Below are 22,606 nucleotides of genomic sequence, written 5' to 3'. Positions count from 1 at the left end.
ATTTTTAAATGCACTCACATATACAGTAGTCAACATTTAAAGTGGATCAAAAAAGTTTGACAATTCGACAATTGTTTTAAAATAAAGTTAAAATCACACTACTCGCGGCTTCCATAGAGGCAAATACCTTTGCTTAAAGGTGCTCTAGTGATGTTGGGTGACGTCACTTCTTGTTGACGTATTGTAATGTCAAACAAAACGGAGGTTAGCTAGACCCTACCTCCTCCTCATCCGCGCACTAACCCCCCAACCCCCACCCCCAAATCCTTCTTGTCGGTTATTGGCTGGAACAGTTTTTTTTTTTTTCGTGGTGCGGGTTAGCCCAGTTTGTTTCTCTTGCTGTTTGTGGAGCCTGGGGTGTCTACAGTTTTTTTTACAGTGTGTTCAGGGGAAAGGCAGCTAGCAGATGGTGAGGAGATGGTTGCTGTATTTGACAAAAAATGTTTTGGCCTAAAAAACGTGTGACATCGCTTAGAGCACCTTTAACCTCAAAGCTCAGGATAGGTCTGGAAGATTTATACATTATTGCTATAAATAAATTACAATGTCTTTCTATGGAGACCGTAAATGAAACCTTCCAGAGCACTACAGAAAAACAGATCTTATCATTCTATTGAGTCTTTGACTTCACTAAATGCTTTTAGCAGGAATCTGTGAAATAATTCAATTCAATGGAGACGAACTCAGTCAACCCTGAGATGACGTAATAGGTACTTTTGATACTGATTTTGGTCCTAGATGTAATTTAGTGACCTATTCAAACTTCACATACCACAGTCCCTTTATTTTGGTGAAAACCATCTGGTGGATGAATCTATGGGCTTTTCACTGCATTGGAAAATCCTGTTTCACAAATTAGAGTAAGCAAACACTCATTCAGAGCATGATGAAAGATAATATTAAGAATAGGTGCAAAATTTTTCCACTTTTTTTGTGTGTGTTTCCACCAATTTCTGCCCAGTGCCGCCCATGGGTCTGGCCTTTATTGCTGGGCAATGTGCTGATGAACTAAGCCTGACAATAGCCAAACTGTTCCAAGTTGAGAAATGAAATGTGCAGCAGACATTAGCCATCTGGTGGATGAATTTGATACTTTCCCCCCACAAAACTAGAAGAGGAAATTAAAAACATTCTTAAGTGAAAATTAAGCAAATGTTTATTTAAAAGTACACTGTATTTTTAAGTACAATCAATTTGGATGTTTAAGTCATTTCAACTTAAATGACATTAAACTGACTTAAGAAAATGAGTTGAATCACTTATTTTGACGACTTGAAGCAATGTAAAAACATATGTTGTCATAACTTATTGGTCATAACATTTTTTACAGTTTAAGTAAATGAAAAGCCTTCATTTTGCACACAGAAATATGTACTACTGTACAGTTTTACCCCAAAGAAGTGAGTAGTCTTTCTTACAAATATGTTTAAATGATGCTCTATATTTAACCAGACTGTGTTGCCAATGTGGCTGTTTTTATTTATTTCCACTTCGCAGAGGCTGTTTTTTTAAAAAGTTTGTTTCCAGTCATGGAGTTGAGTGAGTTTAAAGCGTTTGGGAATGGACCGGAAGTGTATCCTGGTAACCAAATTGCTCCCTTGTGTAGGGCAGGAGCCACTGTCCAGTCAAGTTAAAGACAGAACTGCAGTATTAGGATCTTACCAAATTTGGAAGATGAAGAAAATGAATAGATATGCTCAAAACAGCATTACGTAATCTGTTGAAAGGCTACAGTTTGCACTGTAAGAAGGAAGTTTCAGCAGTTCAAAGGAATTTACTACAGTGTTTAGATTAGCACAGTGGTTGATAGACCTCAGCCTGGGGTGATTTTTAGCAGCTTTACCAGTTCTCAGGGTGTAGGCGGAAACTCCAATTTACTATATGCATTACAATGATATCAGGGTTAAAATCCACACACAACTGACTCTCAGACAAATACCATGTGTGTACAATTATTACTCTTCCTGTGGTTGTAAACAGTGGCCCCAAAAAAGTATCCGGACAATTATGCCACACTTCAAAAAATGTGAGTTTAATTGCATTAGATAACAACATTGGCGAACTGGCAGAATATCAAGTGGAATTTGCAAACAAATAACGTTAAACCTTCTCTCAGAACTAAATTCACTTTTCTGCGCCATTACTTTAAACCAAATGATCCTATTTTCAGTGGCTGTATTACCGTAAAGTTCACACATCAGGTGACTTTGAACATGATCCAATAACGTTTGAGAGAATTCCAGAACCACCATCGTTATTGTCTTTAATTCCTTTTTATCCGTGTTTGTTGCTGTCTGACATTTGAAAATATATATTTCAAATGTCTTTATAACAGATATGATAACACGCCTACAATATTTCAACTAGATGACAGCATTCAGTGACAGTGTTGATGGGTAAGTCATTGTTAGCTTTAAAATGGGACTGTTTATGGCATTGAATGACGAAGGTGCTGTGATCTGAAAACAAACACGCCACAGGCTCAGTGAGAACATTAAAGAGTGCGAGTTCGATAGTCACAGCTCTAAACATGTTGAATATGAATGAACAGTTATCACGGCATCATAAATCTTCTATTCTACAGCTTTGATTTGTTAGTAGAGGTTATCCACTCTTGTTTGCATTGGGATTGCTGTCATACTGTTTTTGTCACAGAAATTTTTATTTTATTTTTTGCACTAAATCTCACTAATTTTGAAACTCTTTTGGAAGCAGATTTTTTTAAATAAAAAATGAATGAAGCTCTATTCACAAAAGCTTTTTCAAAAAAGAAAAGAATAAAGTTTTCAAATATACCAGTCTCAAGCACCAATGCTCTACAGACTCACACAGTTCTACATTTTTCTTTGAAGCAAATGTATAAAACTATTAATAATAATAATCAATACACAGACAAAACTGAGCAGATCTAATTTGACTGAATATAACCTTAACTGGAGAATCTAAGATCACAAGAGTATTCCCAAAACCAACCCTTAATTGTAAAATGGAGGAAAACTAATTGTTACAAAAAGTATTTTAGGATCAAAGCACTATCAAAGTTCCATTATTAATGGAAAATTACCATGGCCGAGAGAGCTCAACACGCTGCAAATGAAGAAAACACATGCAAACAGAAAAAAACACCCACAAATTAAGAAAACATCTTCATCAGTTTCACAACTCTTGTTATAGCATGTCTCAATACAGCAGTCACATTCAGCTAGACTTAAATAAGAAATCCAAGACGAGGGAAAAGCACTTTGTAAACTTTATTATGGGATTAAACATACAGAAGCAGCAGGACTTGACTTGCAGGCTCTGCATAAGAAAGTTCTCAAAAGAAAATAGGCCTGATACAGCAAAAATCAAAATAACAATAACAGTCAAGAGTACAAATGTACATTCAATAAGAATGTAGTCGAACTTACTACAAACTAAAGGGAAACGTAATACTTCAGTTTCAACACTTTGAGAAACTGGGGTTCATCTAAATATTCAATCACAAACAATATAAAAGATTTATCTTTTCCTTAATCCATTTCCATGCGTTATGTAACAGTACTAGATTGGCATCAGAAATATTAGCTGCAGCTACTTGGTCACCAAGCATCAATCACATACACCAACTGTCCCTGTGGACTTCCACTAGCTACCCCATAAATCAGGGGTGTCCAGAGCTGCTCCTGCAGAATTTAGCTCCATCCTGTCCCAACACACCAGCCTAAAGTTTCTAGTAATCTGGAAGACCTTGATTAGCTGGTTCAGGTGTATTTAATTAGAGTTGAAGCTAAACTCTGCAGGACGGTGGTCCTCCGGGAGCAGGATCTGTCCTCCTCTTAAAAATAGGAGCTTGGCAATTTTACTTTACTGTCGTGTACATCCTGAAGAACTTCTCCTAAATTTTTTTTATCTCAGGAATGTTGCCATATGGCCAAAAAGTAAATCTGGGTTTGAGAATATTTTTTAGATTTATGATGATGTGCTCCTGAAAGCATCTGCACGAAACCTCTAAGGAGAGATTCAGCTCTCTGTCAGCAGGATTTTCAAACAGCACGGCTCCTCTGCATAAAACAAAGCTCCCCAAGTGAACTTCTGTTGTTTTATCTGCTACTAGAACACACACGTCCTACTGTACATGCAGTATTGTGAAAGTGGGGTCTTGGTTTTGTCCTTTGTAGGGGAGCTATATGCAACATTGTAATAACTACACAAACAAAGACTGTATATACAATTAAATAAATGATCTTTAAATTAATTTGTAGGACAAGTCAGAAACGATCATGTTGACCAGTGCGTGTATATCACGAAGCTCAAATTTTCCTCTTGTTGCGGACAGTTGGAATCGGGGTAGAGGACTATCAAGTGGACCAATAAGAAGAGCCCAAGGGACTGTCAGTGGTGCAGTTGGAGCTGAAGGCATGGTTGTAGCATGTGGCGTCACTTTTCTGCAGAAAGATCCATGATAAGGCAAAAAATGGGGCAATATGTGAAAGTGCGTGAGGTACTGGTAGTGGCTGTTGTTTTTAGTGTAGTTGGGCTTCCCAAAGATTGAAAATCAAGGCTGAGCCTCCGTGTTGGGCTCCTTGTCGTAAATGTAGCTGCCAACCCCACCAGTGTTTACACCTAGAAATCCAAAAGAGTCAATCAGCCTGGGTTAATAACCAATTTAACTCGGACATATACAGTCATCAAGTAATTAAGAAAGCAGAAGATCATAGATAAGGGAGATCAAGATAAAAAATTGCATGAAAAGTGCTTTATCTTTAATGCTAATAAAAAACTACACTATTTTGAAACCAGACTATTGTCAGAAAATTAAGCAATAGCGCCCCCTAGAGTTGAAAAGTCTCACGGTACCTTTTGGGCCGAAGAGGACAGCATAACACGGCTTATGGCAGTAGGGCTGACCATCGTGCTATAACACATAAAAACACATTTTAGGACAGATTAATGCATTCAGTTGATAATTGTATAGGTATCATCACTACCAACTGAATACACTAATTTTTTTCAATGCCTTTTCATTTATTAAGACCTGCATATCAGCTAAAAAATGTATTGTGTACATGCATGTACAGTATGTAAAACATTATTTCATTGGCTTCTATGGGGTCACAGGAAAGTTGATACAAAAGTAATATTCGTTTTACACAATGTAATTATCACACAAAGTCATATTGAGATTTCATTTTTATTACGACTAATTGTACACTTCCTCCCAAAGAACATTTTCATAAACAACAAAAACAAACAAACTGGGAATTGTAAATTAAGATTTTAATACTTGCTAATGGCCTTTATTTCCAGCAAACTGATTTATTACCTAATGACCCACAGATGCCCAGCGGTTTATTCAAGATTTATAATGTAAAATTGATTCTTGATTAACCTCTTTTACATGGACAGAATTAATAAAAGCAACATGGCATCCATCTATGCACTTCTACTATAAGCAACCTTTATTTTCCTCTCACCTCTGCGTGGCTGCCTGCTGCCAGGGTCTTTTTACATCTTTCACAACGCAGACACGGGCGATGCCAGTCCTTCCCCAGAGATGTCACCTTCTCAGCTGCCGTAAGTATGTAAAAGAACATGTTATTCTGCTAGCTCCATTACATTTCCTGTTAATCATTCCCTACGATTAAAATCCAAGACACAGTATGAAATGTTATTAGGACAGAGAGAAACATACCAAAATAGACCTTCTTGTTGCATCTGGGACAGAGGTTTGCTTCCCCGGAGAAGGTGGTGATGCTTCCAGCTGAAATGAGAGGTGCATTCACTCTATGATTCAAATAAACTGTAATTTGCCATACGTCATAATGCAAAACATTTAAAACACAATTGTTTGTAGCTAAAGGGAGATGAGTATAACCTCTATGTTGCTGCTTACACATTCAGTACAGATCAGAATAAGTCAGCTGATTTCTACTGTTTGTACCTTTAGATGGCAGTCTTGAAGATGCTGGGACCCATTTCTCCTGAGGTTTGGGTGCGGAGTCCACGGTGGATCCGGGTGGGGAATTGTTGGAGGGATTTTCATACACATATGATCCTGCACCTCCAATGTTCACACCTACATATTCATGAAAATATCCCACTATCATGCACCTTATTCACGTACTGTATAGTTAACAATGAACAATAGTATATAATCTAACATTAACCTACATTAATAACATTGATACTTATTGTAAAGTGTTGCCAGTGGAAGAAAAGAAGATTCCTAATGCCCAGCAGAGGGCACTCTTTATTTTCAGAATAACAATGTTTTATATGTAACCATTTATTAATTTTTTAGACTCTTTGCCATGGGCTATATGTACCAGAGAGCAAAAATCTAAGTCAAATCAATCATTTCACAACCTAATACACTGTATATAAATGGGCAGAGATCAGAACAGTTAGTTCCATGATAATAGACCTCATTCAGAGCAGCGCCATGACAGGTATGAAAGCGAGGCTGTGAGGGATAGCGCTGTAAAAAGCTGTAAAGCTCCTATAGATCACTTATAATTTTCCACAGCTCATGTTGTCTGGAGTTTCTGTTCCATTAAAGTTTCTTGGAAAGGTTTCATCAGCATAACAATTTAAAAACAGATGTATGTCTATCCCTCACAGCCTCGCTTTCATTCCTTTTAAAAATGGCAAAGATGAAAGAAGGTCTATGTTGATGTCACAGGACTTCGACTTGAAATGCTAATTGTGTTATCTCACCTTTTGGACCAAAGAGGGCAGCATAACATGGCTTGTGGCAGTATGGTTTCCCATCATGCTGTGAGGATGTGAAACAGAATAAAAACCAGTCAGTATATTATATTCCATTATAAGGAATTATATTCCATCAATCAAGACTCTACAATTGAACGAGTGCGTGTTTGCTGGCTTAAGTTTCCGATTTAACCCGCTGCTTGTACACTATCCTACAGTAAATGTCACAGACGGTGCTTATCTTGGTGTCCTCTCCCTGATAACACTCACAGCAGTTACTAGTCTATGTTGCTGTTCTATGTGTCTTTGCGTGCTTTGAGTGTGGCTCTGTGTGTGTATATGGAAGGTTGTGGACAGATCATTCTTCAGTGGTAGTTGCTCCCAGACCCCTTTGGTGAGGGCCATGGCGGGAAAGGGTTGCCATGGGAACCGTCAGACGGCAACTGTGTGACCGTTTCAGCTGCGCAGGTCAGGATAAAGGAACGGAAAGGGCAGAGAAGTGTGGCCATATGCCAGTACAGAAGTATGCAAGGGGGGGGGGAAAAAAGCGTAATGAGCCCCACATTCCAACAAAGACTGCAGACACCTTCCCGCCTCAATTCCCATGATGGAAAACTTGATGATGTTGTAACATATTAATACTTCTAAAAAAGGCAACAACAAAAAAAAGCTACACTGGCGTACTACAGAGGTGGTTCTGGTGTAGATCAATCGGGACCCTGAAGTAGTAGCCCAACCCGACGACTAGCAGGGAATTTTAGGACTTCACCAACACTCCTAAGTTTAGTCTCACAAGTGACTTAAGCATAAAGTCTGGTCAACTTTACAGCTTATTATAGCAAAGATCCTATTGGGGAATCTGAAATGTGTGCTCAAGGAAATATACTAGCTGTTTCTAAAAGATTAAATGCCATCAACTTCATAAACATCAAATCCAGTGACTAGTTCTTCTGTGAAACCGCTAACAATAGCACATCTTGACCATTTAGATTCCGGGCAGATTGAAAAAGAACCAAGTTTAGACCCTAAAGATGCTGTTACACTGACAGCGTTTTAAATCACTGGAGGTTATCAATTCTCTGAATTACTAGTTAGTTTGCCAACAGGCGTTCTAACTCTGACTGCAGTATCCAACGGTAGATCATGTGAGCTTCACTATCTGCACTCCCATTAGCAAATCACCACATGGGGTCACTCTGCATTGGCAAATGGTGGTCAACGGTCTCTAAAGTTATTATTGCTTCAGCTCACCCACTTTTACCGTTTACACCTGTTATTAAGATGTGTTTTGGTCGATGGGATCACAAGTGGATGACGCTAAATACAGGTGTAAACGGGGTCTAAAATGTTTTGAGCTTGTCCACTTTCGACCTTTTCCAAAAGTAGTCAAACGCATTTGTCCGGACTGCTTTTGTGGTGTAAACACTCAAGTGGGCGAATGTGTTCACAAAAGTACACTCTCCTCTACCGAACTAATGCGTAAATATTATGGGAAGCGTGCTAGCCAGACAGGATTTAAACTTTGTTGGCTGAAGACCTAAGTTTGGTTTGAAGACGAAAAACGTACCAATAACAATGTTCTCTCACCATCTCTGATTTCAAACATGCACTCAGAGTTCGGCGTGATCTTGCGGCTTTCAGAGCAGAAACTAAAGCTGCTGCTCTCCGTATATTTTTCCATCGTCTTGTGTTCATGTGTAAATTGCTTGAGCTTATTTTGTCCATTAGATTGATTGATCGATACATTTACCTGCTCATAGACTCTCCCCTTAAAGAAATCAAGACAGAAGTGGTTGAAAGTGGATAAAAGAGACGGGTGTAAACGGGAATGTGTCTGCCTCGTCTACTTGTGATCCGATCGACCAAAACGCATCTTAATTCCAGGTGTAAACAGGGCCTCTGATGCACACATCTTGACTCCTGTAAATTGCAAAATCAAGATCTTGCTGTTTTGAGAACATTTTTGTGTGAAATATGCATTAGACGGACAGTGAATAGTCTGTGGGTGTGATGTTTAAGTCAGATACAACACTTAGTCCACCAGCTCCCATTACAGTTCTCACTGGTCAACTCTCACCGGTCATATAGAGCAGCTCACCAGCCCACACTTTTCCCAGAACCAAGAATCACATCCACCCCTATTCCCATAAATCATCTCGCTTTACCCTGCTTAAATCCATTGAGGACACTAAGGGGTGATCATCTTAACTTCAGTCAATGGTCTTAAAGAGAAATGCACATGTGCTTTACCCGTCTTCACAAACCCATCTTCATTCCTGTGCCATGTAACAACCAACAGAAATCTCAACATGGCAACCTGACCTACATCCACATTTAGGCTGATGTGAGCTGTGAGGATGTTAATATGCTTACACAGAGATTACAGAGAGAATTCCTTCTATTTGTGACTCTTCCTGGAGTAAATGCAACACTTCTGTTTCCTACTCTCTACACTATCCTTGTGGAATACAGACTCAAGGCAACATGATGACGACAATTCCTCTGGCTCTAAAACATCACAGCCCTGTCCTTTGCCCTCTGCTGCCATTCCGATCTAGACACAGTCATCACAGTGTGATGTAACAGGATGCTGGAAGGTCGCGGAGAATTTAATTTGGCTCACAGTCATGCACACAGGAACACCCAGGACGTACAAAGCTGTCCAGCAAGTTTTCAACAAATCACTGAAAACGAGCACAATCACGAGACACGATTACAACAGCTTTTCAAAAGAAAAAAGAAGGGAAAATGCTTATTGTAGCATGGAATAGGCTTTGTGACGGTTTGGTTTGCCTTTGTATTTTCATGATTGTTTCATATTTACTACCTCTTAAAACGTTGTCTCGCTAGCACCTGACACACATAATGCCACGTGACAGGCATCAGTCCTGGTGCTGGACTCTTCAAATAGAGCACCGATCCTCTGATGGAAACGTGCAGTGCCATAAAGTCAATACTCAGCTGCTGGAGTTTGAGTTTCCCCAACTAGACTGCAGAGAGGTAGTGTGAGATCTAGTAGTGAGTCTTACCTCAGCATGGCCACCCGCTGTCAGGGTCTTACTGCAGCGCTCGCACTTCAGACAGAACTTGTGCCAGTCCTTCCCCAGTGACGACACCTTCTCAGCTGGGAGATGAAAAAGAGAGAACGATTGATTTTTACACTTTTTGATAAGAAAATGTGAGTTTGCACATGAAAAACCTGTCCAATACTAGGGTTGGTCAGTGGATGCCAAGTCAGTGTAATTATTAGAGAGTTACTAGGGTATTGAGGCATTGCTATGGGATTTTTCACCTCAGAATTTGAAGTTTAATTCATGTACATAACACTAATGGTTAAAACTTAGGGTTAGGCGCTTGTTCAAATCCCTAACTCTGAGTAGCAATAACAGTGATGCATGTCTTAGAATTTCAAATGAGACACATAATTTGGGTTGCACCACAGCAAAAATGGCTACCCACTGCTCTGGGTGTGTGTGTCCACAGTTTGCAGTGTGTGTGTGCATTAACTTGGATGGGTTAAATACAGGCAAATTCCATGCATGCCACTTTCACTTTTTTTATTATAAAAGACTATGGCTATATCTGAATGCATTCTTCCCTAATATATAGTAGATGAAATACTACTACTGGCGAGATTCTGAGGTGTGCATCCAATGGACATTTCACTATTCCAAGAGGCCACAGGAGAGGATTTGTGAATGGAAGTGAAGTGAGGCAACTCACAGGTAGGCCACAAGACAATGACACAACGAATATCCAGGTTACAGTCATTCTATATAGATCTCACTTTTTAAAATGGTTTTAAGTACTCATTTAAAATGTATCTACTCAGGGAGTATGCAACTTTGAAAGCAGTATATGCGTCATATTGTGAATTTGTGATTATATTATATATATGACCAGCAGCCATATCACCCTGTAGCCCAAGACTGGTTGCCCACTGAAGCTAAGCAGGGCTGAGCCTGGTCAGTACCTGGATGGGAGACCTCCTGGGAAAAAACAGGTTGCTGCTGGAAGAGGTGTTAGTGAGGCCAGCAGGGGGTGCTCACCCTGTGGTCTGTGTGGGTCCTAACGCCCCAGTATAGTGACGGGGACACTATACTGCCAAAAGAGCACCGTCCTTCGGATGAGACGTTAAACCGAGGTCCTGACTCTCTGTGGTCATTAAAAATCCCAGGATGTCCTTCGAAAAAGAGTAGGGGTGTAACCCCGGCATCCTGGCCAAATTTGCCCCTTGGCCTCTATCCATCATGGCCTCCTAATCATCCCCATATACTGATTGGCTTCATCACTGTCTCCTCTCCACCAGTAAGCTGGTGTGTGGTGGGCGTTCTGGCGCAATATGGCTGCCGTCGCATCATCCAGGTGGATGCTGCACATCGGTGGTGGTTGAGGAGATTCCCCCCTTCTATGTAAAGCGCTTTGAGGTCTCAGATAAAGCGCTATATAAATGTAACGAATTATTATTATTATATTGTGTTGCTGCTGATAGTGAACCTGCCCGGAACCACACCCTAGAATCTCTTATCATCTAAACAGTGTAGAAGGGTTTTGAAGCTAGTTTTATGCTGTAAGTTTCCCTTCCACTCAAATATTAATGCCTGCAGCTCCTGATTAGTTATGAATATGCCATGGAAAATTCCTGTCTGAGAATCCACAATCCTTAAAGTATGTACCAAAGTATGTTGTGCATTTCCTCAGAAGGTTAAAACAAAGAGCCTCTCCCTGTCGTGAAGGCAAAAGTGAGCGAGATTCTCCACACAAGATTATTAATGGTGGATTTTTATAGTTTTCAGAGCCAGGCTAGCTTTATATTTTGAGGATGTTTGCTGGTCTGTGCATTTTCATTTTGACAATCAATGTGAGATCATATTCCATAAAAACAATGAAAAGTACTGGCCTCATGATACGGGGTCCGGGTCACATTGTTTTATTTCTAAGCAGAAACGTGTTGACGTGTAACACAAGGAAATGCAGTGGCAGGGGGCTATTACAGCTGGACAGCTAAGTGACGACATTTAGTACAGAGACCCACTTCTCCATTTCCCCTCCTGTCCTGTTTCTTCAGGAGGGTCCCGGGAGACTTCCCCAGACCTAATATTACTCTTTCCATTTATATACCTCACTCTCAAGACAATGCATAACACTGGCCTGCTGGGACAACTCTCTCACTCTGGAGGAAACACCTTCGCTTATCAAAAAGGGGCACAATCGGCTGGAGAGAACAGTTCATTTCCTCCTGTTTTCCTCTCCTTCCTTGCTTTCCCGCCTGGAAAAGCATTGTTTTAGTTCAGTCTGTTCAACAGCCCTCTTAGTCCGTCTCTTGGGGGGGTCTAGGTCAATATAGCAGAGATCAGTTTCACCATCAGAGGAGGAGTTTATTTACAGCTAAAGTAAAGCAAAAACTCCTACTTCACTGAGATACCCAACTATATCCACATATAGAGGCAGAGGAACAATTTGAAATGTGTGGGCATGGATCTTTAAAAAGTGATAATCTCCAGGACATGTAGATGTTCGCTAACAGTACACTGCTGCAAAGGCATTTCAAACTTTTTACCCCTAGAGGCCCAGATATACTCACGGGCGAAGTTCATTCTTCGTTTTCTTTCTTTGTTTAGGGGTAAATCGAAGTTCAAAATACATGACCAGCGATATATTGTGATCGATCACCTCATGCCGCCCACACTGCTGAGAGCAACGTTAGATGAATATGTAGATATGTGCTGCATGCTTTCCTCTCGGTAACAAAATAAGCACAACAAAATTGAGAAAACAGCAAGCTTTTTTTACTAAAGCATTAGAAAAGCATCTGATCATTGCAATGTGGATATGTTTGCACGAGCTCTGCATTTCAGCACTCTAGTTAAGTCATGTCACGTTTATATATCTATAGCACTTTACAATATCTACAGCTTTACCGTATTAAACATTAATTTTTGTTTTTCGATTTTGTTCAAAATTATGTCACAGCAGTTCGTTCTTCGATTTCGATTGAAGGGCCTTAAGCGAAGAACTTAGGTGGGTATATCAATGCCTTTACTGGCCCAAGTCAAATTAGTCCACCCTCAAGTTCTGGTCTCTATAAATTGCAGGTGCCTGCTTGAGTCTGCCAGATTTTTTTACATTTTATTTTACGTCTGATAACATTATAAATTTGATTGCCTAGAAAAGTGGTAGCACAACTTTCCTTACCCGGACACATGATTTAAGGAATCATTGATGTCCTGTGCACATTGATATAGCTAACTAACAATGGTTTCATGCAGAAATATAAAGTCACAAAGTAAAGATCCGCACACCGGAGAGCTCCCATTCACAAAATGTATTAAAAGTGTGACGTTTCGGGCCTTTACGGCCCTTCCTTAGACTAACAGGAAATACAATATTTCCTGTTAGTCTGAGGAAGGGCCGTAAAGGCCCGAAATGTCACACTTTTAATAAATTTTGTGAATGGGAGCTCTCCGGTGTGCAGATCTTTACTTTGTGACTTTGCATTCTATATGAGATTCAGCACCCGTACCTGACTGGGATGTGCGTGATTATACTGCTCTTCATGCAGAAATATAACATTTAAATTGTTATGTACTATAAATGTAACCCTATAAATGAATTCTAAGCTCACATTGGAGAGACAGAGGCCCAGACAGTATAAATCACTGGTTTACAGCAGGAAGCTAATCCAACAGAAGTGTGATTTCAGAGGCAATGGCCCAACTAGATATAGCCTAAAGAGAGAAAACATCTCCACAGGGAAGAAGCCAAAGCCAGTGAGCACTATTCAATGATAAGTGTGTGTACGTGGTGGTTGACGAAGTGCAGATGAACAGAGCCGCCATTAAAAGGGCTTCTGTTGTTGTACAAGTGTGAGGTTGCTGGGAAGCCCGTTCAGTTATTGGTGTTGTTTGGCGTGGGCGGAGGGAATCGCTAATCGCTCATCAAGCAGAATACCCCTGGACGACCTCCAGTCACAGTCTAACACACATCCTTTTACTACGGCCAAAGGAAATCAGTGTCTTGGGTGGTATATTTACAAGCAGCTTTGTCCGCAGAAAAAAAATTGCAAGCTTGGTTTCTGCTTTCCAACAGAAACGGCTATAGTGATATCCTAACAGCACTGTCATCTTGTGCGTCCCTGAGGGGATCCATTCGCCCGGAGAGACAAGGGAGACCAGAGAGTGTTTCATTAGAGAGTCAGGTTACCTTGGATGCGAGGCTTAGATGCATGAGAGCCGTAATGGGCAGTTGTGTAAGATTATACGAGAGGCTGCAATACCTCCCAATGACCAGCTCTAATGAGACCAGCTCAGAGGTACAAGCAGAGGTTAAGAGTGCAATATGTACACCTGATTGCAGATAAGCAGCGTAGTGCTTTGTTTTGAATTGCAGAGGTAATCTCTTTAGTCCTGCCGGTACTGTCTGTAGAGGTAACATCTCCTGTCAGCCATGGGTTGTGTGTTTTCCCTCAGTTTGCTCCCACAATTAAATCAGATGAGAACACTTCTGACACCACGGATCGGGTCAAATGATCCGTGAGCAACACAGAGGTTCGTTTAATGTGTTCTGGCTGGGGCGCGAAGGGAGAGTAAACAAAACCCTCAGCGACTTCACACGAATGAGCTTGTGCCATCTCAGCAGGTTTGGATGTGGGCTAATGGAACTACACTACGCAGTCAGCAATCATTTCAGAAGCAAATCAGTCACAACACACAACTCTCTCTAACCAACGAGAGTCACATGAGATTTAATGAAGTCAACAATACAGAGCAAGATTTATGAACCTAATGTTGCATAAATAAGTTTCTCTGCAAACATGTCATGCCCAATATCCTGGGGTTGTTCCAGAATAGAAGAGGCTCTCAAAAAGTCCTACACTGCCAGAAAACTCAAGCCGTGAGAGGGATGCATCAACATCAGTCTCCATTTAATCACTCTTATTAAGTTTGTCTAGGCACAACATATGCCTCTATCACTAGAACATAGGGACACCGTTTTCGTAGTCATTAGCGTCTCTCTTTAGCCATCATGGCTTATAATTTTTTTAACTGATGTGATTGACCCTTCTCTCCACCTCCTTGCTAATTCAGACAAGCTTTACAGAACATCCCGTTTGTAAGAGAGCTGTAAGATGAACTGAAAAAATGCCACTTTTATCGTCTCCGGGAACCTTCTGTCTCTATTATAAGCTATAGCTACAATGTTTTAACATATTTTTGGATAATTTCCATAAAAACTATCCAAACGTTCAAACAATCCATAGACTTACATTTGAAAATAAAAGCTTTTCTTTGAAAATGAAGGACAACAAAGGTTGTTAAGGTAGAATTAGTCAATAAAACTTGGGCCTTTATTATTGATAAGGCAGTTGAAGCAGTGACAGGATGTAATAGGAGAGCAGAAGGGAACAGACCACATGCCAGGACTTGAACTCGGATGCCCAAACGCTATATGAGCGCTACCCACAAGGCTATGGCTTCAGTAAGTAGTTTTAAGGAGGGATTTAGTGAAGGGTCAGTTAGGTGGGTTTAAGCTATAATTCAGTACAAGTTTGTGGTCAAAAACAGAAAATGTATCCACCTGAGTGGGCATGGACATTTTTAACTTACATGGCTGCATGTTTTAGCCGCTATCAGTTATTTTAGCTGTACAAAAACAGTTTGTTATATTTCTTGATATTGAAAACTTGTCATATTATTTGAATTTATTATCGAAAATTAAAAATCACACTGATTTCTAGAGCTAATAGTTTACTCCAATTTGTTATTCTTTTAGATTAAAGATTATGAAGACAAACATTTTCTTTAGAATATTGTGCATCATATGCAAGGAGAGAATGATAAGGAAGGTCTGTTATATGCTGAGATGTAATCACAAATAAACAGCACTAGGCCTCAACAACATTTACACAGCTGAACACCCTACGGGCTCCGCAGCAGGAATGCACTCTAAAACCTACTCCATTATCCTCAGCAGACACTTTCTTTATGTTAAAAAGGATTTTTATAGAACTGAAAAAGCAAAACTATATCTAGAAAAAAAGAATATGAACATACAAGTCAATGGGTGGCACTGGCTTGACATTAATTGTACCTGGCTTGAAGAACCAGCCATGCAAGTCCCTAACCGATTAGGACTCAAACGATTGGCAAAATTACATGTGTTATATATCTTTCTCACTGTGGTCGTACACATGGAAATCAATTTGAAAGGCAAGGACAGATTTGCTTCCACTTCAGCAGCCAATAATGTGGACCCATCTGTTCAGAGAGAGAGCACTACAATGAACCCGTTCTCTCCCTGACTGTATCCTCTCCTACTGCAAAAGCAACATGATGCGCGCCATCTGGGTCCAACGTGGCGCTTTGCTTCGAGTCACTGATTACAGCCTGACCCGCTAGCCTTGCACCTGAGGGCCTGCAGGCCATACGCAAACCAAGATAAAACTGGGTCAAATCATGCTGTCAAATGTACACAAAATCATTACATGCACTTCCTGGCTCAATTAACCAGGGAGATGATTGCTGTGGTTAGTTCCCATGATCCTCAGCTTTTTCAGACTATAAATAGCATGTTCTGCGCTCAAAGCATGTTTTGTAGCTCTGTTAATGACCCTACTCTTCTATGGTGGCAAACAGTGCCTTTCTTTGAGACGCTGCCCGTAACCATCAACTCCTTAAATGGCAGTTCCTTCTCCAAACAAATCTCAATAGGCGTCTGATTGCGAGCTTGGTTTTCCAATTTACAGTGGCTTGTGAATTTCCTAACAGGAGTGCGGAAAGGCTGGGTGTGGTTTAGGCCCATGCTGTACAGATGTGGCTCTGCTGACGCAAGGCACGGCAAGATGTCGTCTCTTCAGTCTAGCGCAGTTTCCTCTTGATATAAATTAAGCAACCTCATGATTTTCAGTGTTCTGGCCTGAATGAGAGCTGCATGTACTGTATGCTCTGGGCTGCTACTGTGCTGCCCACGGCTGTCAGTACAAATCAATGCTGCCTCGTGGAGCTCGGCCTCACAGTTTCCCAATTATAGTCAATATAAAAACACTACCGATCCTGGATCAGTGATCCACACATTTCAATGGTTGTGTGGATATCATGAAACCTATTAACATAAACATGCCAGGATCAGGTTGTATTCCAAAATCAAAAGTAAGAAATTGTTGCTTAAACTAGTCCCCTTGTGGTGTAACTCAAGCTTTTAATTTTGCTTATATGTCTATGTGGTGTTTTTAATATGCTTTGAGACAAACCATGTGTAAATTCATAAGTCGACACCATTGCTGAGTATTTTCTCCTTAAATCTGCAGTGAACCAAAGACTGTCTCAAAAACGAGGTTTGGAATCGCTGACGTTTCTGACGTCACAAACTACCAAAATTACAAATTTAAACGTTTTTTCCTTGAAAACAATTTCTTCATGCCTTAAAATAGCTTGAATGTAACTACACCCTTGCCTCGTTTAGTAAATGCAGTTCAATGAATATGAAAAATAGCCCCGCCTCCACTCACTCACACCAGCTCAGAGATCCACTCGTTGACGATCACACTTTTACGTTATTTGTTACAGCAATTTGTTAATCAAAGATGAGTTTTAAGGGATAAAATTATTGACTACAAGGGGATCTTTTGTATTGTAATTTTTTCATGACAATTAAGCCCATTTCTCAGTTCAGTTCTCATTAATTCAACAGTATTCATTACCATAATATGAAAAATATGGATATAATACTTAAATATTTAAATTTAATTTACTATGGCTGCCTTTTCTGTGCTGACTTGTTGGCTAATTCATGCTGATTTAAATACTAAAAAAAACACTGTAAATACAGTAATTTAACTGTAATACTGTAATACAAATCTAAATCAGCATTGGAAAATAATAGGAAATGCTGAAAAAAAATATTTGGATGTCTTACTTTAATAGGAATTTGGGGGTAATGTTAATTGTCATAAAATAGAGCCCAGAAACTAAATCACAATATAAAAAAACAAAACAAAAACAATGGTCCTAAAATAAGCATAATTTTAATTATGCTACAAATTTTTTTTTTTTTTTTTTGTCTTTTGATTTAGGGGTGAAATCTGACCCAGACATTTATTTTTGTAAGATTCGCCCAGTTACAATTCAGATTTTTTTATTTCAATAAATTCTAATAATACATGCATGGGTTGATTTATGAACAATCTAGAGGGGAAAAATACAAGCAGCAGCATTCAATTTCCCTTGATGCGTCTCCAGGTAGAGCAAATTTATGGAGACAAATTATAGGCCTTCGGGTAGGTCGAATCAGAATAATGTGAGTTTAAAGACTAGTATAAACACAAGTATAATTACATGATGGCTTAGGTCTTTCTTCTTGCTAACCTTGCAACAAGAGCGAAAAAAACATCTTGCAACTATGGTCGAGGTTCATGCCTGCCAGGAATCCTGACAGACAAGGAGAATGGCCCCCAATTCTGACTCCCAAGATTACGCAATGCCCCTAAACAATAGGCAAAAAGTGGCATTATGTAACAGATTCTGCACATTTAAACAGCTTGTGTGGTAGCCACCTGGAAGACACAGGGTTTTATAATGGACACAGCCAGTAATAGTGGATGAGAGACGGTAAGAGTTGGGGACAGAGAAAGAAAAAAATAGATGAAAAGGAATAATGAGGGTTAAACAACTTTCCATTAAACCAACAGGAGGATAATGAGTTCTGTCTGTATCTAAACTAAAACCAAAGGATGACATGATGGAGATGCCCTCTCACATTTTGATGTGACTGGCATTTAAGAAAGAAAGCATTCTTAACTTCTATTCAAGAATGAGTGCAGGCTTTCAAAGGAGAAAGGGATGTTGCAGGAATTACCTACATAGCTGCACTTGTTTTTATAGGCATAATTGCTTCTAAAGGTGTGTTGTGTAATGTGTGTGTACAGATCTGGAAATTGATATAATGCAGATTCAAACAGACTTAAATTCAAATGTTCCACCTATTTTCATGGAAGCAAAGTATGAAAAATGGGAAAGCACTGATTCCATGCGTCACATTTGAATGCGAAAATCAAGAAAAAAGAAAACCCACAGCATCTGCTAACAGCTGTCCAATAAATGAATAAAAGGTTCAACTGAAAAGTTTCCGCTCAATACAGTGGCTTACCAATTAGGTTTGAAACAGGATATAGACAGGAAGGAATTTACAGGAACACATGCACTGACTCCCACAAACTCAATTTGGAAATACCATCTGGAGCAGCTGCGTTTGCGTTTGAATTTGGTAATACTGATCTTTTTTTGATCAAAATTATTTAATAATTATACTCACATTTATCATATAAACTATGATAAATAAATAAAACAATAGATTATTATTACATATTTTTATTTCATAAACTGTTTCCCGCTCGTTCCATGTCTAGACTGTGGATTTGGATGCAGCCTTCACCTTCACCCTCAAATATTCCACTCGGTGACATTTTCATATTCAGAGGAAAGGACTGACTCTGAGAACCAGAAGTGGAGAACCGCACCCTTGCTCTTCCACAGCTGTATGGAATGTGTCTTGGCTTCAACGTGAGTCTAATAAAAGCACAGTCACCCGCATCTCAAACAGCTCCCTCGTGACGTAAGCCGAGGTCTTGGGTGAAACCCTGCTTTGTCCTTTCTTCTGCACTATGGCATCATGAACCACTAGCACTGTGGCGTCAGCAACATGTGCAACACAGCTCTGGTTCCTCCCTTATGGTAAAACAAACATCTAAATGCAGCAAATATTGCATCAAACCCAGCCATAATGACTTAAGAACCTGTGTCTCAAAGGGTTCACCCAAAGATGAAAATTCTGCCATCATTTACTCGCCCTCGTGTCGTTCCAAACCCGTAAGACTTTCGTTCATCTTCAGAACACAGATGAAGATCTTCTTGATGAAATCTGAGAGCTTTCTGTCCCTCCATTGACAGCTACGCAACTACAACTTTGACTCTTCAATAAGTTCATAAAGAGATCGTAACTAATCCATATGAATCGAGCGGTTTAAGATTTAATTTAGGCTTTTATTCACATATAAACAGGGACCATAAACAGAAGCTCAACCGTACTTCCTTGACGGTCAAGGAAGTTTGTATGTGAATAAAAGCCTAAATTGAATCTGTTCATCATTTAAAATGATCATGTCTCTTCAGAAAATTTGGACTAAACCGCTCGATTCATATAGATTAGTTTTACGATCTCTTTATGAACTTTTTGAAGCATCAAAGTGGTAGTTGCGTAGCTGTCAATGGAGGGACAGAAAGCTCTCAGATTTCATCAAAAAAAAAATCTTCATTTGTGTTCAGAACATGAACGAAAGTCTTACGGGTTTGGAACGACATTTTTTGGGTGAACTAACCCTTTAAACAAAATAGTTAATTTTTGTATTTGACCTATGTCATGTTTATCATTCTGCATATTGCTGGGTCTAAGGTTGATGGGAGATGTCCAATGTGAAATCATGATTCTGAAGCTAAAACCAGCTTTTAACAAAAGAGATATCTCTGCCCACCCACTAAACACACAGCCATGGAAAGAGCTGCACATGCTTTTATATAACAGCACCTCGCTCGCTCACACCATCGATTCAAAACAACCCGACAGCTTTATTGGTCGTGTGTTATGGCTTTTCGGTTGACACACAGATTAATATAACATAAATAAGAGCTGAATAATCATCTCAGTTTCCAGCACACAGGCTCTGATGCACTGATGAATAACCTTATAAATATGAGAGCAGGGATGATAAGGTCAAGTGGGAGAGAGGCTATTCAACCGTTTAATGGATTGAGATGTATTGAGCAGACATCAATGCTGACTAGAAAATGGGTATAAATGAAGAGAAGAGGCAAGTCATTCACACATCTTTCAGCTCCCCAAACTTCCATACCAAGAGCCACATGCTGTATTATTAAAGAAAACATTTAAGTCTATGTACAGCAGCAACTTAAGCTTTCATTTTAGTGTTTATAAAAATAGCCCATCTGGCCAAGAGAGTGGAACAAAGTTTATGTCGAGAAAAAAGATGATTGTAACAACTGCAGACAGGACTTAGACACAACTATTTATTATTAGTGTTACAGAAGTGGGCAATAAATTGTATGAATATAAACTGGCTGCTATTGCACTCAGCAGTCTGACATTCAAAGTTTATTTTTACATATTTCATTTTACGTATGGTACTTTCCACAAATACAGTACAACAAAATAGGGCCAGAAAAGCTTAAAAATGACGGGTTCATTTCTCAACAAATGGTTCGGGTAAGGATGAGAATAGCCTTCAGAAAATGATGATCATCAACCACAAAAACTAATTTGAATATGCAACAGTGCATGTCTAAATACAGTTTAAATCCATGATTTGTGAGATTTTGCAGTTTTCTACATAAAATAAAACATTAAATAAATATAAAAATTAAATGTATAAAACTAATTCATTAATAAATATAATGTATAAATAAATATAAACATTTTAAATTCTTAAAAATATAAAACAACACATAAAATTTATATATAAAATAAAAACGATTTTCCCCCCTTACAATTTGTTAAATGATTGGACACATTTGATCAGTAAAATTAGTTAATTAAACAGTTTATTATAAATGACATGATTTGCCAAGTGTCAGTGGGGAGGATGCAGACATTTGATTTGTTTACAACTAGTTACTTTTCATACCAAGTTAATTTTGTGTGACACAATTATTAATAAAATAATGTTTAATTGTTTTCCTCACATCTTAAAAGCATAGAATTTGTCCCTGTAATGCTTTGCAAAAGTCATGGGAAACCAAAGTGTCCCGTATTCATGGAAGGTGCCGCATCTTAGGTTCAAGATTGTGTTAATTTTGGAGAGTTATGAAAGCGGGTAAGTAAGCCACTAGAAAGTAAAACTAGATTCCTAATTGCGAGTGATTTATGCGATCTAACACAAACCCTCAGCGATATAAATCGGTTTTATCAACACCTGTTTAAACAAATTATCGCTTTCCTTGAGTATAAGTTACAGCGTGGATGTCAGTCATTCATCATACCAAAACATAACGGTGAATGAGTTTTAAAAAGAGGTAGCCTACAGAATAAACCAGAAACGTAAACATAAACTCAAACTTACCAAAATATACAGTCTTTTCGCATTTAGGGCACTTTGAAGCCATGGTGAATTCAAACTGGATTCTCTCACAAGGTTTGTCTTGCACGCGCTGAATCCGACCAATGGCTGAGAGCTGGAGCGCATCTCTTATTATCCTACTGAAAGCACCGCGCTGTATTTGCATAGCCCCGCCCTCTCTTGCAGGTCTCCTTTCAGCGCTTCATTCTGACAGCTTTTCTCATTGGTCAGGAAACCTGTCAGTCACCATGTGGGCGGGGCCGTCTGGCTCAGCAGCGCTGCTGGCAGGGGCTTCAAGTCTGCTTACTTACCGCCACTGGCTCTTCCTTTTTACATCCTTCAACGGGAATGTGAAAGGCATCCAACAATAACTCCTTTCATTTCGCATGAATAGGGATTCTTCAGCACTTGCCAGACCGTTACTAGTGGAAATCAGTGGGAGAATGATATTGGCAGGTCCTAGTCGTGCTTACAACACTTCTCTTTTTGTTTGGGTTGAGGTCACTAAATGGCAGAATTACATTTTTGACTAGTTTACATCACTGTTCCACACACCCAAAAATGTGTGTCACCACGTCTTTTTTTAGACTCAGATCTTTGCCAGCTCTTACAGGCTTTTGCCTCAACCACGTGTCCACGTAATTTCTCCCTCGTACTGATCAGTCAGTCTCAGCACTGAGCAGAGCAACTGTGCACCTTTCCAGAATCCACACCCGTTCACAGTAACACACAACCGAGTCCTGTTGACTTCCATAAATCTCTAAATTGCTTAGTCTACTAGTCAAACAG

At 39.5% G+C, this 22,606-nt stretch overlaps 1 protein-coding gene across 1 annotated transcript; it reads right to left on the bottom strand.

The window, feature by feature from the left end:
- Window positions 1–3,237: 3,237 nt before the first annotated feature.
- crip2 (cysteine-rich protein 2) lies at window positions 3,238–21,917 on the bottom strand. The gene is made up of 8 exons (XM_081347767.1): window positions 21,821–21,917; window positions 9,723–9,817; window positions 6,700–6,757; window positions 5,924–6,058; window positions 5,675–5,743; window positions 5,457–5,551; window positions 4,840–4,897; window positions 3,238–4,605 (listed from the first exon to the last, which is right to left on the bottom strand). Exons 1-8 carry the CDS (start codon window positions 21,861–21,863, stop codon window positions 4,538–4,540), a joined length of 621 nt encoding a protein of 206 aa, XP_081203893.1. The 5' UTR covers window positions 21,864–21,917; the 3' UTR covers window positions 3,238–4,537.
- Window positions 21,918–22,606: the final 689 nt, after the last annotated feature.

This window comes from Scardinius erythrophthalmus, assembly GCF_964197995.2.
Source record: "Scardinius erythrophthalmus genome assembly, chromosome: 19".
Classification (NCBI taxonomy): domain Eukaryota; kingdom Metazoa; phylum Chordata; class Actinopteri; order Cypriniformes; family Leuciscidae; genus Scardinius; species Scardinius erythrophthalmus.
Note: the sequence above shows the minus strand (reverse complement) of the source record. Positions and strands in the feature narration are given on the sequence as shown.

What these genes read in the sequence shown, in the direction of transcription:
- crip2 (XM_081347767.1), bottom strand. Translation starts at nt 21,863, where the DNA reads ATGGCTTCAAAGTGCCCTAAATGCGAAAAGACTGTATATTTTG. An exon ending in CGAAAAGACTGTATATTTTG is followed by an intron (nt 9,818 to 21,820) that starts GTAAGTTTGAGT and finishes TTCATCTCCCAG; the next exon opens with CTGAGAAGGTGTCGTCACTG. An exon ending in TTCAAGACTGCCATCTAAAG is followed by an intron (nt 5,744 to 5,923) that starts GTACAAACAGTA and finishes CTCTCATTTCAG; the next exon opens with CTGGAAGCATCACCACCTTC.